General features: G+C 42.5%; 1 protein-coding gene across 1 annotated transcript in view; it reads right to left on the bottom strand.

Annotated features, from left to right (window-relative positions):
* Positions 1–5,457: 5,457 nt before the first annotated feature.
* The window catches only part of VASH2 (vasohibin 2), a 65,583-nt gene continuing 58,465 nt past the window's right edge, over positions 5,458–12,575 (bottom strand). The window contains exon 8 of the mRNA XM_074947119.1: positions 5,458–7,204. Coding sequence (XP_074803220.1) covers positions 7,132–7,204 — 73 coding nt within the window. The 3' untranslated portion in view covers positions 5,458–7,131. The remainder of the gene's footprint in view (positions 7,205–12,575) is intronic.

Consider the following 12,575-nt stretch of genomic DNA (forward strand, 5'->3'; position numbering starts at 1 on the left):
TCAGCACTTAAAGATTCCCTCATGTTCAGTTTCATAATACACCATGACACAGCATACCCTGCAAAACACCTAGGATTTACACATTAAACCTTAAGGTACTAAACTACATTAACAAACTTCTTGGATGAGGGGAGGACAAACAGGAATTCTTCTGACTTAACTCAATTGCACACAGATCCATACATAATTTAACTAACAAGTATAATTTCTAAATAGAGTTGCTCTCACTAGTGTGCTGATAGAAAAACTGAAACTTCTACGTGATCATTATATTCCAATAAGCAGCTGAATTCAAAAACATTTCTTTGTTCAGTCTACTTCCATGTCCCATTTTCTGTATTAACTTTAATTTTACTATTTTAATTACAGAATAACCATCTTCTTGATTGTCACTTTATATTCTGAGACTTAAGCAAAACATTATTTCATGCACCAGAGGAATGTGGGGCCAATGACAGTCCAGTTGATTTGAACTTGTAATCAGACAATGTTTTGGGGTGATTGGATTTTTGGTTCAGTTTGAATGGTTTTCCTCTGATCTTTGCTAACCACATTGTGACTTAAGGATCCATCTGCACAGTGAGCTACTCTGTCTGGCTGTATAGCCATCCATTCAGTTAATGCTGAAAAACAAATGCTAGCTATTGTCTAATACTAAACTTTATTTAAAAATAGGAAATAGTTCTTGGCGTACCCCATTTTATGTGGGTTAGGGTAAAGCCTCTAAGATCTGGGACCAGTAAATGCAGCTATGCTGCCAGGCAAATGGCTGCATGACTTAACTATTTTTGTGAAGATGCCAGATAAATCTGAAAGGGCCATCTTCTGAGCCTATTGTACAAGTGCTGCATGTGGGTGATCTGTATAGGAGCAAGGGGAGATAGCAGAAAGGGTTGAAGCACTGTCACTGTGGGAGAAAGAGATGGCTGCTGTCTGGGACTTCTATCCCCTGCTCTGGAGAAGCAAAAGGACCCCTGATGATACCTGCTTTCTCCTGCAAACACCCCATGTTGTCTTCCAAGGCATTCATTCAGCTCCTTCTGCCATTGCCTTTCCCATAACCACTGCAGCTCTTAAATTGGAGTTGTTAATCAATTGACAGTAATTCCCACTTTGTTTCAGAATTCAGAGCTATTCTGCTGCATATGTGTAGAGGAAAAGGCCTCTTGCTTAACCAAGTGGGTCTAATGTGCTACATGGGAAAAGAGTGCCTAGCATTATGCTTATTGGTTGTTCTGTCTGGTTCATTGTCTCTGACCTGGTGTGTTCAATGTCAGATTTTTAGGAAGCTTTCACTGTCCTTGCTTGTTACTCATTTTTTTTCTTTTGCTGCTATGACAGATTAGGGGAGATCAGTAAACGGTGAAAATGTATAGTGCTTGGGGATAGTAGTAGAGGTTGGGAAAGCGGCAAAGAGTCCTGTGGCACCTTATAGACTAACAGACGTATTGGAGCATGAGCTTTCGTGGGTGAATACCCACTTGTACATGGAATATCACAGAAGCACGTACTAGGCTGTTTGTGTATACTTCAGTACCTGGAACACACGAGCTTTGAACTCCACACATTTGTACTCTGATTCATGGTAGAGTGTTTTTCCTGTGTTTTTTTTTTTTTAAAGGTGGCTATGGGTAGAATTTGATAAATTTACCTGTTCTATTTTAAAATGGTTTAGCTGTGGTGTTTAAAGAACACTGGGAAATTCTCCAGCTTTATATAATTGAAGTCGGGAAAGGGTGAGAGCTTGGCCCTTTTCTTACTCTTCATGTAAAAGTGCTAGAGTTTCTGGCAAACAGCTGACTCTGACCTGCACACTGTTTAACAGTGGTGCTAAGTACTTTACAGCTCCTTGAATATCCTTTACATGAAGACAACTGAAACATTTTCACTAAAAATGTTTGCTCCTGAAAGGGAATCAAAGATTTCCACTGAAGCTGGAGGTTTGTCGGTATGTCAGCTTTTATTTATCTACAATTCATATGATAAAGCTAAATCAATTTAAATTGTAATTATTTTAATGCGGATGTTACAATAAACACACGAGCTTCCTAATAAACATACAAGATGATGGGGTTGCAAATGCAGCCTGTTCCCCCAACTAAGTGAGATGGGCAGAATTTGACATTTAAGTTATATACCACCTATCTTCGGTGACCGTTAAACTTACACCTGTCCCACACTTACTGAGCTGGCACAACTTGTGCTAAGCCACTGCTCAGGCTCAACTAGTGCGAGAGTTCTTGCATTTTGATGGCTGAAAGCGAGAGTGAGGCATGAAAAACTAGAGCTACCTTATCACTGACTGGAGCCCTAGCCTAGTTGTAGAGCAACATTGCTGCTCTTACAATTTTAACTGTGAGTTGTGATGCATTGCTAACCCATCACATCACTACACACAATATTAGGCTGCTGCATAACAAGCTGAGCCTCTGTATGATACAATATCTTTCTCCCAACTCCTGACTTCATAGAAGAAGGGCAGGCTGAGATCTCATTTTCTTCTGCCAGTGAATGGCTTCTAGTTCTTCCCAAGGGCCTGTTCTTGTTGAACCCTCCACTTGTGGCTTTGTAAGAGGCAGTGCTGATACAAGCCAAGGCTTTAAAGAGCTGTACCCAGAAACATTTCTGGGCTTTGGTATACTCAATGCACATACTTGTCAGCACCGGCTCCCACACCAACCTCCTAGTTCATACGTGAGATTGTAGACCTGACAAACTTAGAAAATAGTTGAGAAATGTTCATGCTGAAACATTGAGTTTCCTCCTCCATTCCACCTCCCTGCCCTGCAAAGCATAATCTTGGTGTGGTAGAAAGAGTACTTTTTTCTTCTGTCCCTACAGGATAGGGGAGCCCAGCCATGGAATGAACTATGTACAGTGCTAGTCTGTATCTGGTCACAGTTTTGAAAGATGTTGTTTGTTTACCAATTGAACAAGCCAGACACTTCAGCAAGTAAATGCTTACCCTAGTTTTATCTGATAGATAGCTATTTGGTGCTGCTAGAACTAGAGTACGTACATGCAGGCTGTATCAAGGAAGGCTTTTAACATCTTAACAGCCAATTAACCAAGGTGTTGAAGGAAGACGCCTGCCTGCCTCAAGGACATTCCCCATTTCCCTCCTGCCCAAATCTAAACCAACAATACCGTTCTGCTTTATCAGCACATATTATTAGTAAAGAACCTGAATTACTCCCTTCTCTTGTCAAGAGACAACCCTTGTCTTTGGACAGTGCTTTAGGGGATAGAGCAGAGACTTTACTGTCAGGGCAAAGCAACAGCTGTTGGGGGGGAGATGTAGCAATCGTTACTGATGAAAGATGCTGAGTGAGTGGTGTTTATTATTCCACAGAGAGATTTCAAGGGTATGATACCATCTCCTTTTAGTTTCTTGGTAGGTGCCATCACTAGGGGAAACAAGAACCCACCATATGATTAAGTGCTTAATGCTTAGGTTACTTTGTGTCAAATAGTCATGGGCTGATTTAATAAAGATTTATGATTTTTTTGAAATTTTGCATTAACCCCTCCTCCATTCTGGTGTTACTAGCCTACACTGAGTGAATGCTTCAAAAACACTTTCCCCACAATGACTATATCATTTAGTTCATACCACCACCACCACCTGTACATTAATACACATGGCAAAAATCATAATGGGCTATTAAAAAAAAGACCAAGACATTTTATTAAAATTCCATGCTGCACGTAAACATACAAGTGATGAGAAAAGCAAGACCTGGAACCATGCACATGTATTCTTCTAGAATATCAATTGACAAGTTTGCAATGAGCTAGAAAAACAGGCAGTTGGAATCACAGTTTTAAAAGGTAAGACAAAAATGCAAGAGCAAATTTAAAGAGAATTAATAAAATTCACTTGTACTTCAAAACAAACAACGTACAAAATAATTTGTCACAGCTTTATATCTTAGAAAAGCTTCAGTGTAGTAAGTTAGAAGTTCAGATAAAACATGTAACCCAAAATACTCTGGATGCCGGTAAAACCACATCATCAAGTTGGAAGAAATGCAAAATAGTCAGGGTACTGTAGAAAAAAAGATTTTTTCAAAATCAAGTGTAATCTATCTAATGGCACAAAACTACAGTTAAAATCAAGGCTTCTGTTGCTTAACTAATTCTTATTTTCCTTATCCCTTCATTAATGAGGAACCTGTTGTGTAAGCTAAGAGCTGGCTTATGCTTACAAGGTCACAAAACTGAGCCGTACATGTTTTAAAATTGAAATTCTATTGATAATCATAACGGTTTAAAATTTGACACTAATACAAACCATGATCTTTCCCCATTCTTTACCTCCACCCTAACCCTCTCCCCTCTCCTCCCCTGGCCCCAACCCTATCCTATTCAAAACCTATCTTAAAGCAAATCAGACCTGATAAATACACAAAACAAAAAGGCTGTGGGCTGTAAAGAAACCTTATGTTTTACTGCAAGGAACCCTCTCCATAACTCGGGAAAAGGAAATCCTCTCAATTCAGGTTTCAGAGGAGCAGCCGTGTTAGTCTGTATCCACAAAAAGAACGAGGAGTACTTCTGGCACCTTAGAGACTAACCAATTTATTTGAGCATAAGCTTTTGTGAGCTACAGCTCACTTCATCCGATGCATGCAGGTCATCCTCACCAGTGCTGTTCTTCAGACAGAAGGGGAATCGTTTTGAGAAACCAAAATGAAATGTGAATTAGGAAAAGAAATTACCAGCAGTTTTTTTGTTTGCTATTGGGGGGGTGGGGGGGCAGAAAGATACATAACCCCAATCTTGCAATGAGCTCCAAATACATCTACAGCAAACCCAGCCGATTTCACTGGAGCCCTGTTCAACTGCAGCAGGACCTGCCAGGGCTCATTGCCAGAATGGGGCCTTAATTTGTTCTCTAGTCATTTTGTAGCTTATTTCACCATTGCATATTGCAAAAATTCCCCCTCTTTTTATAAAAAATCATGTTCTCTTCCTCCAGGCATAAGAAAGGCCAGACAACAGATCAATATATTATTCAGTGTTTATGTACTAGCTTGCTTGGGGAAACTTTTCCATCTGACATTAAAAGTACTAAGGCAGTTGATTTACTGTACTTCATAACAAAACGGCCACATTCACCCCTCCCTGCCCCACCAAAATGACTATGGCCTTGCACCCTCATTCACGCCTTTTAAAGTGAGTAGTCCTGCTTACACTGTGAACATGTAAAAATGACACTGCAAGCTGTAAGGCCATGGAAAATCAGACTCCAGCTTTGGGGACTGACTTCTCTTAACAGCTAAATATTTATTAGAAATGTGAGACTTCTCACAAGGGGCTGCAAGCTCCTGCCGGGCAGCGTGGCAGCAGTTGGATGGGCAGAGGTTCTGGGGGGTGGGGGCAGTCGGGATGGGGAACAGGGTGGGTTGGATAGGCGTGGGAGTCCTGGGGGGCCTATCAGGGGGTGGAGGTGTGGATAGGGGGTGGGGCAGTTAGGGACAGGGAGCAGGGGGGGTTGGATGGGTGGAGGGTTCCAAGGGGGACGGGAAGTGGGAGGGGGTGGATGGGGGCAAGGGCCAGGCTGTTTGGGGAGGCACAGCCTTCCCTACCCGGCCCTCCGTACAGTTTCGGAACCCCGATGTGGCCCTCAGGCCAAAAAGTTTGCCCACCCCGGTGTACAGGCTAGCTTTTTCAGAACAGCTCAGCTCCGACTTATGCACCTAAATGAAGTGGCTAAACTTTCAAGTACTCAGCACCCACTAACTCCCAGAGTTCAATGAGAACTCCTGGGTACGGAGCACTTTGAAAATCTGACCACTTCAGAAATCTGACTACTTCCATTAGGTCCCTAAATGGGAGCTGAGCTGGTTTGAAAATCCAGCCATACATCCGTAATGCTAGTTAAATCCATCAGTAAAAGGACACTATAAGGAAGGAGGAGATAGACAAACTGGTTCTTGAAAAAAATATCCTGAAAATCAACTATTATTGCTACACTTATTCTAATAAGAATTTCTTTAGCCGGGTCTTTTTAAAGGTCACTGTAAGTTACTGTAATGCATATAAACAAGAACCTTCCCTAAGTTGTGATGTCTGATCTTAATATAAGACACAAAGGCATCATCACCTTAGACTGTTTAACCTTCAAAGACAAATGATTCAAAATTACACACAAATATGAATAGAAAAGTAAACTCTCAAGGAAGCCTATTGATTCTGACATTTCCTCGTGAATCTGGGACTGTACACACCGTTTGACTGTTAATACAATGCAAATGCTAGTCTCTACAAAACAATGATCTCCAGGTCTTGTGCTTTAACAGTCTAGTCTGCAAAGTTTAAAAGCTTGTGACAAAGTTTTAAAAAATTATGAAATTTTAAAAATTCATTGTTGGCCGGTTATTAAAAAACCCAACAGAAACCTCAACGGGTTCTCTGTATTTCTAATAAGACAGCAGTGCTTTCAAGAAGACACTTGCATATAATCAAACCTTACACTCTCTCATAGGCATGCACATGATAAGAGTGGTGGGGTGCATCTAATGCAGTTCTATAGTACTCCCAGAAATGCTGGCAAACCGTACAAATTGATTATAAAATTAAAATGGTCAATTTTGCATATCTGTTGTATACTGAGGTAATAGACACTTTAAAAAGTCACATCCACCTCTGCACTGCCATTTTTATTGCTGAATAAAAATATTAATACTGACTATGTTTAAACCGACTGCCCCCAGCACGTTAACACTAACGAGAAATAGGATTTCGTCACCACTCTTCTAATACTACCAGTGTAGCACGATATTCAAAGCCAATTAAATAGGTTAGAAACAATTATTTAAATTAAAACAAAAAAACAAAAAAACCCCACCACATTAGTTCCCTCCTATTTGACGGGGGGAAGAAAGCCTGGTGAAGATAATTTAGTTTTTCATTGATGCCACTTAATGGACTTAAAAAAAGATAATACTGCCATCATCATTCTAGAATTTCTATTTTCTAAGTGAAACTTGAAATAAAATCCACAAGTTCTTAATAAATAGGCCTGGTTTCTTTTCTTTTCTTTTTTACCCCCCTTCCTTCCAACGGAGCGTAGGGTAATGGGCGGGTGAAGCACCATGGAAGCCCTCCATCTGGTCTATGGCTTTGTTAGATGCGTAGTTGATAGCCCACTTCATTCAATGTAGTGAGATCACCCACTTTCTTGTCCATCACGGCAGGCCTGCAGTCAAAGAGGGAAGAGGTGGTCAGCATTTCTTTGACACGGAGATTGTGCAATTGAAAACACCATTTCAACAAAAGAAACTAATGGAACAAAGTCTCTTGTCACTTAATCTAATGTAAAAACAGGACTAAACTTTTTTTTGTTGAATGAACTAATTATGCCATGTTATCATCTTGACATTGTGATGGCAGGAAGATCAGAGCTGCATGCAGAGACTTGGGGAACAGTGTGTAAATCCTTAAAAGGTAAATCCTGTGGGTTCCCCACTCCTTTGCAAGGATTTAAACATTACATAGATAAACATTAAACAGCAAAAATAATCTCAGAAAAATACAGGATTTATTTAGAAAAAGTGAAAAAGAGAGAGGCTCTCAAGTTAAAAGTCAACCTATTCAGGCATCTTCTTTTTTCTGGTGAATACTATTTAACCTGCTCTCATTAATTGGATCAAAAATTTGGGGGGCTTTATTGGTTGGCATCTCATTTACTAACCAGTCCTTTTTCCTGTAACTCTGTCTCTGCTGCACAGTTTGGACAAATACCTTTCCAATTGAGTTGTAACTGGAGCAGTTCACTTTTGACTATATTAGCTGTTCATTTGAGATGCATAGTTTCTGCTCTTTGAGTCAGTCAGTTGCACCAGTGAAGGTGAGGGCAGAAAATAACACATTTCTACTATGAATTCACATAGCTTTTGAGATATAGGAACCTTGTTTTGAGTAACTAGTGCTCCTTTGACTATTCACAAATTGAACTCAAACTGTTTATTCACTAATCTGTTTCTACAACTAGCACTATAAATAGTTTCAGCCTCTTCTGAATTGTTACCCTGTGTCCTGTCCTATTTCTTATTTAGCTTTTAAACACTTTGCAGAAAGGAAAGTGTCTTAACTATGGGCCCAATCACCTGTTAGAGGGGATTAAGCCTGAGAAGATCTCTGCAAGGTTTTTGTTGAGGTTTCAGAGAGGATAGGGCCATAGCTCCATCTCCCAGAGCCTGTGCAGACACCAGATAATCAGTGGGAGATCAGCTCCATGTCCACGAAGGCCAACACCCTGGCTCTGCTTCCTCAGCCTTAAAGGGGGAATCCCAGCAGTTGGTTCAGTAAGGCCTGGAGTTGTATTCATTTTCCTCCGCAAGTCTAGTGTGGGTGGGATGATTCCCTTGGGTCTGCCCACATTTTACCAACGTGCCTAGTCCCACCAGCCCTCCTGTTTGTGAATCCCAGTACCTGCAACATACATGAGGCTTGGGGGAAAAGGCAGGGGAACACTGACATGGAGGCATCAGAGCCTCCTTTCATTTCCCATGGTGGTGGAGTGACTGGCACCGAGGGTCCCTTCCATGTGGATTATGGGGATACAGTCAGGCCTTGTAACTGTGCTATATAAATACTCTATGAGCAGCTCTGATCTTCCTGGCCTATCATGTCCAGCAGGCTGCATTTCCTGTTGGAATTGGGACTAAAATGGCAGCCTCAGGCACTAACCAGCTCCTCAGTTCATACTGATTGTGAAACATCCTCAGGTATTTTTAAATACTGCTTCAAAGTCTCCTTGTACATCCTAATGAAGTATATCAACCTCTAGGCTTCCAGAGCAGCACTAAAACCACTACAGTTTTCCTGTCAATGTCTAATCAAAGTCAGTCTCACTAGAGATGCACATTATTACACTCACACAACATGCATTTATTAAAATTTCATGTAATATTAGCTGACATTTGCAGCACAGCTATTGGTGCTGACTCTTGCATTACATCCAGGCCCTAACTCTTCCCCAGATTAAAAATGAAACATTGCTTTCCAGTTTCATAAAGATGAATCAGAATTACCAGCCCCTCTGCTTTGGGTTTAGAAGAAAGAACAGAACCAAACAAGGGACCATTCTTTGCTAAGGCAACACTCTGCAATTTAGAGGGGTTTTTTTGTTTTTTTTTGTTTTTGTTTTGGCTTTATTCTTGTAAAATTTTCCAGAAGGATAAAAATAACATATAGCTTTTTATTTAAATGTATAATTAAATAATATGTACCGCCGTGTGGCTTTAAACTGAATATGGGCCTGATTCTCTCCTTATATCAGTATTACACTGGTATAACTCCATTGATTTCAGTGGAGCCACTCTAGATTTACGCCAGTGAAAATGAGATGCGAATCTGACGACAAAGACCTGATCCTGCAAACAGTGCCTGGCATGGTGCTCAGCATCCACTGTAGCTGTAAATCCAGTAGTAAGTGTCTGCAGGATTAAGCTCTAATTTAAATAAAACTAAAAATTAATCTGAAATAACTCTCTTATTTGAGAGGTTTTCAGTGCAAAACTAAGTAACGGGGGAGATTCTTCCGCATGGCTCCATCCAGCTGGGTTGTCTAATTAGAAGTTCATGGATTAATCTATCCTTATTGTATTTCACTTGTAACTATAGTGAATGCACAGAATTAACTCAAATTTATCTTCTGAAAGCCTGGATTAGCATTCTGGTCTTATAGGAAAATACAAAACTCATTAAACTGTAATGAACAATAGAAGGAACTGAAGCTATTCTATTTGGATGTGTTTACACTGGGCTGGAGGTACCCCATCGTTGTGAAAGGCCTGAACCTAACAATGTAATAGGAGCCAACATTTCAGAACACTCCCTCCACTGGTGCAATCGCAACATTGCACACACAATATGGGCTTATTTAGCACTAGCATGCAGGTGAAAGGTTGGGGTAGATAAGGGGCAGCTCTAGAGGGACCCATGGGTGCAATTTAACCCACAAAAGTCAGGATTAATGAATGTGCACTGCAAAGGGCCACTTAGGTTTGGCCCAGACACGCTTCTGTCACGAGAGAATGGCTGCTGGGCCAAATTTGACCAAATGATGTTGCGAGCTGGCACATGGGGTCACAGCACTACTCAGGTTTCACACCTACCCCAGCAGGGCCCAGATCCCACTGGTGCTGCCACTGGATTCATTTCATTGGGCCCGAGGAACCCAGCAGGCCAAGAGCCAGAGGTAGGAGCAGGGTCTGGGGTACTACTCCCACCGGCGGTGGAGCCAGAGCTCGGAGAGACAGGACCGGGAGCAGCCACCCAGCCGCATGCAGGGCAGAGCATCCCCATCCCTGCAGAGAGGGCAGCAACCCCACAGGTCTGGCTCCTCTGACACCCCTTCCCCAAACCCCACATCTATTCAATCGTGAGGCTACATTGCCCCTGGGATGTATATAATCCACCTAGAAACGGAAGGATTCACACATCAGCTCTTGAGCTCAGGAAAATGCTGTAGTGAAAACATTTCAGCTTCAGTGCGCTGAGTCTTCCCAGGAGGGGCCTATATAATTTTATTGTCGACAAAGAGCAGTCTGTAATAACAGCTTGCCATCAGCAGGTGAACCCTCTCCAGTGAATGCCAGGATCTTATTCAGTCTCTGCCAGCTAATAATGTAGCTCAGCCTAGCATGGGTATTGTGCGGCATGAAGGGCCTCTCTACTCTGTAATTGGCTATAATTAGAGCATGCAAATAAGAGATTCATAAAAAGATAAGATGCACAACGCCCATATCCACGTTCAAGCTGTTCATTGTTTGGTTAGGAGCACAGGTGCCTAAACATCTTTTTGCCAGCGGAATAAATCTGAGGGCATCTCAAAACAGCTAGCTTCTTCCCAGCCAAAAGAGGGGGGAGTGCACAAGCTTCCTTTATGTATTTCCTTCCCTGCATTAACTAACCTTTGGAAACCTCTTAACTCTACGGGACCAGCATACTCTCCATCAGTCCTCCCAAGTCACTTACTAAGTGGCACTAAACTCACCTCTTTGCCCCTTCGCTTCCCTCCTGTCCCAAATCTGATAGCTCCCGTTACAATAGGCAGGAACCAAGAGTTGTTTGGCCACAGAGAGGAGCAGGCTCAGAAAGCCAGGGGCTCCTGGAATTGGAAGGGATGGTCTCCCACCAAGAGGCTACCTGCAGGGCAGTTCCACTATGGCTTGGCTGAAAAGAGGAATGTGGCCAGTGCCCAAGCTGCCATAACTGCCAGTCAGTGTCCCAGGGGTTAGTGTGGTTTTAAAACAAGGCCTGGATTCTGCTCACTCACATCAGTTCTACATCAATGTAACTCCACTGGCTTAGTTACTCCTGATTTACCCCAGTGTAAATGAGAGACAAGTCGGTCTCCATGGGCCAGATACTGAAGTATTTAGGTGCCTAAAGACAGAGATAGGCACCAGTAGGATAGCAGTGGAGCTGCTTTAGAAAATTCCACTAGGTGCCTATCTGCATCCTTAGGCACCTAAACAGCTTTGAAAATCTGGCTCCTGGTGACTACAGTGAACCACATTCTAGTGTAAACAGACTGTATAATGATGGGAAGGAGCATCACTTAACACCAGCTTCTTCAACCTTTACCTAAACCAGGCATGTCCATCCCTATCCAGACACCTTTACTAAGGCCTGCTTTCCAACGGAGCGGCTGCAACTCCCCTAAGAGTCAATGAGCAGCAGCGAGTACTGTGCACCTCTGAAAAGCAGGACTCTTAGTTAGGTGCTTGAATACAGATTTAGGCATCCACGTTTAACATTTTTGAAATTCTCTGTGATGGTGGAAAGGTGCCTCTGTTCATGAGCAACCCTCGCAGCTTGGTCCTTGTGGAAAGGCCCAGTTGGACTGCACAGAGATTTTGGAAGGCCACCACGTGCACACAGACAGCTCTTGAGCTTTTCCTCATATAGTATGTCCAGTTAATCCACATTCCAGGCTGAATGGCAGTCCTGACATTCCTCCTTCGTGGTATGGCAGCTGCAGGCTACTGGCAGACTTCAGGTCAATAGGCTAAACATCCAAAGTTACTACGTAAATAAAGACACTCCAAACCTAATCACAGTTGGCAACTTTGGTGACTTTTCTTCTCCTCTTTCTCCCATGGAACCTGTCTAAGGCCAAGGCCTTGTCTACACTGGCACTGTACAGCGCTGCAACTTTCTTTCTAAGGGGTGTGAAAAAAACACCCCGCTGAGCACTGCAACTTTCAGCACTGTAAAGTGCCAGTGTAGACAGTACATCAGCGCTGGGAGCTACTCCCCTCGTGGAGGTGGGAGCTACTCCCCTCGTGGAGGTGCTTTTTTTATAGCGCTGGGAGACTTCTATAGTGCCGCGACTACACAGCTATGTTAAAGCACTGCCACGTCAGTGCTTTAACGTTGCTAGTGAAGACATACTCTCAGGGCTTGGCTACACTTACATTTTATAGCGCTCTAACTTGCTGGCTCAGGGGTGTGAAAAATCACTCCCCTGAGCGCAGCAAGTCCGAGCGCTTTAAAGCACTAGCGTAAACAGGTTCCGAGCGTTGGGAGCCATGTTCCCAGCGCTCGGCGCTAATCCC

The sequence above is a fragment of the Natator depressus genome, chromosome 3 (assembly GCF_965152275.1).
Source record: "Natator depressus isolate rNatDep1 chromosome 3, rNatDep2.hap1, whole genome shotgun sequence".
NCBI classification, from domain to species: Eukaryota; Metazoa; Chordata; order Testudines; family Cheloniidae; genus Natator; species Natator depressus.